At 46.7% G+C, this 7,046-nt stretch overlaps 1 protein-coding gene across 1 annotated transcript; it reads left to right on the top strand.

Moving 5' to 3' along the window:
• The first annotated feature begins 5,872 nt into the window (after positions 1–5,872).
• Positions 5,873–6,199, top strand: LOC135494376 (uncharacterized). The gene has a single exon (XM_064782296.1). The coding sequence runs from the start codon at positions 5,873–5,875 to the stop codon at positions 6,197–6,199; it is 327 nt and encodes a 108-aa protein (XP_064638366.1).
• Positions 6,200–7,046: the final 847 nt, after the last annotated feature.

The following is a 7,046-nucleotide window of genomic DNA, read 5'->3' as shown; positions in this document are numbered from 1 at the left end:
GAAGTGAAAAACTACAAATTGAAAATGGGGATTACCCAACGCCAACACCCAGCGGAACACGGTGTTAACACCGAGTGTTGACATCGGTGTTAATTCAGACTTGGTGTTTGGGGGTACAGATTAACACTGTGTTAACACTGAGTGTTAATGACGGTGTTAACCCAAACCAGGTGTTTGAGGCTGCAGATTAACACTGACACCAACACCAACACCAACTCGAAACTGTGAAGTCACCCATGCGTATTGGTCATTCTTCACGGCTGCACGGTGATAACGGATGAAGTTATGGGGAGTCCCCATTGTAGCGGCTGATTCAAATAACATACGGAATTAGCCGTAGGTGGCCGTACGTTTTCAGCTTTTTAAAAGGCTACGGCGTACTCCGTAGGTGCCCCCATATGGGTTTTGAATTAGCGCTATTCGGTTTCCCTCGCGATATCGGGCCTAGACGGCAGTGTCTCGGGGTCAGGGTTAGACACTCCCCGTCAAAAATGTCTCCTCTCTTTCTGCTGCCCTATGACTTTGTTTCTTTTTTAACACGTTTTTCGGGGGACTATTTAAAGAAGGATGTGGGCCGCACCCCGATCTTCCTTCCCGAGTTCGTCGCGTTTAGGAGTTTTGTTTGTTCACCCGAAGAAACGTTTGAGGAGTTTTGTTTGCCGCCAAGTAACTATCTCCTTGATATAAAGGCAACTTTGTGAGTATTTGAGAACAATCTTGTGTCACCGGTTTCAATGATGGCAGCCGCCAAGATCTGCTGGCGACTTTAGGACCATCGGGTCTGCAAATTTCTCCAAAAGTTTTGTGGTAAGTCGACTACCTACTTTTCGTTTTTTGCATGTCCCTTTTATGCTACGCGGTTCAAATGAATTTTCAGTCTTGCAGTCGAGCCATGTGTCTCTCCTCGCCCACCTTTAGGAACGCAAATTCGGTTTATCGGCCAGTGTAAATTGGGGCGGTTTTATGAATTGGAGCTCGTTGAATTTTAACCAGGCCGTGTCCCATTTTCCGTTATCAACCCACTATGGTATTATGTTGGTGTTTTCCCCTATTATTATCCCATTACGCTCGTAGTTAAAGTTAAAGTTTAGGTGTATATAGTCTGCTAACAACAGCGGTAAAGGTGTCTGTATCCCTTAAATGTACCTCGACAGTAAAACCACTGGTAATTTTCCGGCAATGTCGCCGATCATCGGTATGTGTGAATCTCGCCTGGCACCCGGACGACGAGGTGCCTTCTGACCGGGCTTTACTGCCAGCAGCCGAGGTCAGGGGGACAGAGAAATCTGCCTCGGAGCTCATGCCTCGTGCAAAGGGACCAGCGCCAGGCGGCGTGCGCGATGAGCCGAGTTCAAAACGACTCAAAAAGCAGAAAAAGCCGAAAAAGCGCGAGAAAGCCCGGCCCGATGGATGTGAATTTTGTCCGGCACCCGTCGCAGAGGACGATGAGGTGCCTTCTGACCGGGCCTTTCTGTTGGCAGCCGAGGTCAGGGGGGCAGAGAAATCTGCGGTGGGGCGTATGCCTCGTGGAGGGCATCTTGCTGCGTTACCTCGCCGACGACCTGGGAGAAGCGCGGGCAGTGTTTTACTTGCGTCGAGCAAAAATACCAACCGTTAGTGAACAAGCAATTATTCCAGCGCAACCTTGGCAACCCACTTGGTCCCCTTTTCCCGACGACTCTCATGGTGGAATTTAGAACAGTTCGAAAGCGGTCCTGGCGAAGAAACGACTCGCCAAAACCGGTACTGGGTCTCTTGTCGAGCCGTCTACTAGCGGTGTAGTGGCGGGTACGCCCCCCCCCCCCCCCCCCTGATAAGAAGACTAAGAGTAGGAACATTCAAGCCGCGCCTTCTTCCCAAGCGGCTGGACCCCGTCACAACACGGCTCCTAGTCTAGTCGTTTCCAGCGGGCGGAAAGAGGAAAGCAAAACCTGCAAAAGTGATTAGTTACCTTGCTACTAGGTAGTATAACTGTCGACGAGCTCAGATCGGCGAGAAATCATGCTTCGACTTGCTACCTGGCTAAAAACTGTCAAAGTGATATGTGGTTCGTCGATGATTGCGCCGAGTTGCACGAGGTGAAGGTGTGTTGAGCGGAAAACTAGTCCATAGGCTTACCTGTGTTCGCGTGGAAGGTATAATGGCTTAATGGCGGCCTCGTTTTCCAACGGCGACCGGCACGGGCTTCCTCCTGGCGCGAAAGAACTTCTTGACGAGACTGAATCTAGCGGTTCATCTTTTTCTACGGCGTCCTAACTGAAAATTGGGCGGTTTTCTCTGATTCCTGCTCGTCTGGCGACGAAGCATTGCCTGACAATCAATTGGTCACAGTAGCAGCTCCAACCTGGCGGTTGCCGCAGGTGCTGAGCGATAATAGCATTTGCTTCTCGCAAGTCAAAAGAATAATGTTTGCGTGGGACGAAATTTACCGCTCTTGCTCCGACGTCTATGGCTGGCATGAGTTGACAGAATTCAGAATTAAAGTGCCACGGCATAAATCGGAATTGTGGTGCACCATAAATCAACCAATAAAAACCTCGGATCTCGTGAATTATGCCGCGGTATAAATAGGAATTGTGGACGGAAGTGTCATTTATGGAGGACGGAAGTAAATCGGAATCGTGGTGCACCATAAATCAACCAATCAAAACATCTGATCTCGTGAATTTAGCCGCGGCATAAATAGGAATTCTGGACGGAACTGCGATTTATGCCGCACCACAAATAAAACGATTGTCACTTTCTGATTGGTCTAATTATGCCACACCAAAATTCCTATTTATGCCGTGCCATAATTCTGAATTCTGCTGCGGTATAATTCACGCGATCCGATGTTTTGATTGGTTGATTTATGGTGCACCACAATTCCTATTTATGCCGTGGCATAATTCTGAATAGTGTCCGCTCGCGCCAACCATATACGGCGAACTGAAAATGGGTTTTACGGAGAAGAGCTGAGTGGTTACATAACACTCTTCCGAGGAAGCAAGCTGTGGCCGGCAAATCAAAGTAACGATATAACGCTAGACGGCTATGTGGATGGGTACACCGTGTACATTTTCAATTTAGCACCAGACGACGCGGGCAGCGAGTCCTTCCAACTGGCGATGTGAGTGTGGGAATCAAGCTATCCGAGGCAACGGCGGCGGTGAACATCATAGCCCTGTTCGAGTACGACTCTTTCGTGGATATTATACTGCACAACGCAAGGTGCTTTACGGCCATAGTGGAACGAACACGGCCATATGAGGTGGAAGGGGCGGGTAGAGCAAAATGACTAAGAGTGAACTCAACACTTTAATGAAAGAACACCCGTTGACAAGGAGCATTTTGGTCGAAGCGCCGTCCAGAGGTACACATTACCAATAAGAGCGCGCAAACGGCGCCCTTGCGCCTGCATATGCAATACGGGTAAAGCCGCAGAAATCGGAGAACACTGAGTCTGTTTCTACTTTAATTGAGAGCCGCCACACGAATACCTTCGGCCGTGAGTTCGGGGGCCGTCCGAAATGCACTGGTTTTTGATCGGGGGCAGTTTAAAATGCATAAAATATTGAACTGCATCAAATATATACTACTCATGCAACTTCTCGCCAAAATGAAGGTGCCTCTAGTCAACCCTTAATTCGAAAAATTGATACACGTTTTCTTTACAATAGATACGACGCGACGTATATTCACGTCTGTCCCTAGCTTTGACACTTCACTCGCGCCAGTTGATTTATTACAACCGCTGACTGTCAATAATTCAAATAAAAATTGAGTACATTTGTATAAAATGTCACTGTGAACAAAAGAGATTTTAGATATGGGACGTACAAGGGTGGCGAATAGCATTCCGCGAAGTTACTACATGTATTTATAGCTCACAAGGTCATTTGAATAAGATATTGATGACGTTTTTAATAGTCACGTGACAGTCGGACATCGACACTTATTTCTACACATTTGAGCTTATTTCAAAGTCACAATTATCTTTGACCCTGCATTGTTTTTAACATGAATGACATGTGCCAGATTGAATCTAACTGCCCTGGTCAGAAAGCCTGAATCCATTACGAAACCGCATGTTTGTCCGACATTGCCTGTAATTCAGCGATGGGGAAATAGAGGGCAGCAGCTGCAGTGACCTCATTATCGCGGGATGCTATTGCTTTTGACTGGCCAATTTTAATTCAAAGCAGGTACGAAACGACGTCAGCGATGATAAGTGTTCCGGTCATGCGAAAAGAGGATGGGGCGCGTAAGATTATATCTGACATGATAAAAAAGCTAAAATCACTGGGAAAATTCTATAACGTACTTGGTTTTTAGCTCAGGCCTTGCCGACAAAATCAATGGTACTGTTTTCTACCTGTTGCCCCAGTATATTTGTGTAGCTGATGCATCTCGCCATTCACACACCGGGCCATTGTTTTGGAACAGACGCGAACGACGCAGCTGTAACAGTAATATTATTGGTCTTATCACACCTGATAGGACTGGATAAGGCATCACGACGCATTGTCTGCAATAAATATCGCAGTTGCCATGGTGAAGACATGCACTTCAAGCACCGACCGCCTCATCACTATACTATTACTACGCCGAAATTTGCAATGAAGTCCATGCAAGGTCCAGCACATATTTCCAACTAAAATAGGAATGGTAGGAAAGACACACACTGATGTTACTCATGCGACTGACCCAGACCAACGACCAAAAACATACACCTGCTTCGTAGGCCTACGGTAGGCCTATTTAAGCATTGGAACCTCTCTCCTGCATGGAGCTGCCCTTTCAATTCTTTCGCATGACCGGGACAGGGTCACGTTTGGTCATGCAATCCTGACATAGGCAAGTGTTGGCGCCTGCCGATAGGTCTGATAGGAGTGGATTGCCCCCCCCCCCCTCAAAAAAAAACTTTTGACTCGTGACAAGCATTTGTAGTGCATAGCTGCAAGAATTTAGAATTTCCGCTGAACTCTCGCATGCCTGGAAATGGCATGTTATGCTTCCAAGAGGATTTTTTCGAAAGAAGTCAAAGATACCTCATAGCAGACTACAAAAAATCTGGAGCATTCGAAATTCAATATTTCCCTTAACTATCCTCCACCCTAGCATCACCCTAATTTATCACTTCTCGATTGCGCCCTTGTGCTCGAGCTCTTAATTCGTCGCATCAAATTCTTGGCCAGCCGGTTTCTGAGGTCGCTTAGTCACTCACCAGCGCGATAGTGATGACGCAACCGCGCAAACGCATCATGCGAGTCAAGGTGTCGGCGCTCGGCCCCAGTTCCTGAGGCCCTGCACTGACCATTACAACACGGACCGTCGGCTACAGGGCCTCATAAGTAGGCCTATACACAAAACAGCCGAAGCCATATGACGACGTTAACAAAAGGAGCAAAGAAGAAGAAGGAGAACGAGACTTACCTAATAACTACCCCATATATCCCGCCCACAGAAGTCAACGGATTCGCATATAAAGCCTATATATGTATATATTAACATGTATATTCGTAATCATTTATTCCACATCAAATTGAAAAATGGATGAATACAATGCTGTCAGCCGTTGACCTTTTTCATAACTGTAGATAAAGAAATGCATGACTCGTGCCAAAACCACATCAATGCTCCTAATCAATAACACATATAAATACAGTAAAACCTCTCTTATCAGACACCTCTCTATAAGGGACACCCTCTCTTCAAAGGACAGCAGTTTCCAGTCCCGAGGGTGTCATTAATAGAGAGGTTCTACTGTATATCAACACGTGTTTGTTAGCGTAGTAACATCGGCGACAGTCACTCATAAAGCCAGACAATGGCGATAATTTTTCGTATTCCAAAAAGAGGTAAACGCCATGCGGCTTTTACAGGCGAGATCATGCAGACGGGATGTAAACGCCATGCGGCTTTTACAGGCGAGATCATGCAGACGGGATGTAAACGTCATGCGGCTTTTACAGGCGAGATCATGCAGACGGAATGTAAACGTCATGCGGCTTTTACAGGCGAGATCATGCAGACGGGATGTTTACGCCATGCGGCTTTTACAGGCGAGATCATGCAGACGGGATGTAAACGTCATGCGGCTTTTACAGGCGAGATCATGCAGACGGGATGTTTACGCCATGCGGCTTTTACAGGCGAGATCATGCAGACGGGATGTAAACGTCATGCGGCTTTTACAGGCGAGATCATGCAGACGTGATGTTTACGCCATGCGGCTTTTACAGGCGAGATCATGCAGACGGGATGTTTACGCCATGCGGCTTTTACAGGCGAGATCATGCAGACGGGATGTTTACGCCATGCGGCTTTTACAGGCGAGATCATGCAGACGGGATGTTTACGCCATGCGGCTTTTACAGGCGAGATCATGCAGACGGGATGTTTACGCCATGCGGCTTTTACAGGCGAAATCATGCAGATGTCATGTCTATTCCATTGTATCAACTTTAACAGTATGTGGCCTTGTGAGTCAAGGCATCGGCTTTGATAGTATTAGTATGTGGTATTGTTGTGGTTCAGGACTGGTTGTGACAGTGTATCAACTTTGATAAGACGCTGTGATTCAGGTCTCGTACATGTAACTTTGAGATTAGATGTGGCACTATTGTAATTCTGGACTGGTTGTGACAGTGAATTAACTTTGATATGGTGCGACATTGTTGAGGACTGGACTGGACTGGACTGGACTCAGTGGAGATGTTGCATTGCTGTGGACCAGACGTGTTGTGACAATGTATCAACTTTGATAGGATGTGTGATCCGTGGAATTGGTTTGATTAAGGGCTTTTTGTTACCATGTGCCAATTCTTGACTGGGATGTTGTATTGCTTAGATTCTTACTGATTGTGACTGAACTTATGTGCTTTGCGTCTTGATTGTTTCTGACTATGTCAACTTTGATAGGATGTGGCTTTGCTGCAATTCAGGACTGGTTGTGACAAAACTAATCAGGAGACTTTGCTATTATAAGGACCTCATTTACCAGTCGCTGGGTTGTCCTAGCAGGTTCTACTGTACTCTTTCCTTGTACAGAACTTCTTCCCAGT

Source organism: Lineus longissimus, chromosome 10 (genome assembly GCF_910592395.1).
Source record: "Lineus longissimus chromosome 10, tnLinLong1.2, whole genome shotgun sequence".
Lineage (NCBI taxonomy): Eukaryota > Metazoa > Nemertea > Pilidiophora > Heteronemertea > Lineidae > Lineus > Lineus longissimus.
The sequence above is the reverse complement of the archived record's forward strand: the minus strand, read 5'-3'. Positions and strand labels throughout refer to the sequence as shown.

Excerpts from the sequence above, each read along its gene's own strand:
- LOC135494376 (XM_064782296.1), top strand. The coding sequence starts at position 5,873 with ATGCAGACGGGATGTAAACGCCATGCGGCTTTTACAGGCGAGATCATG.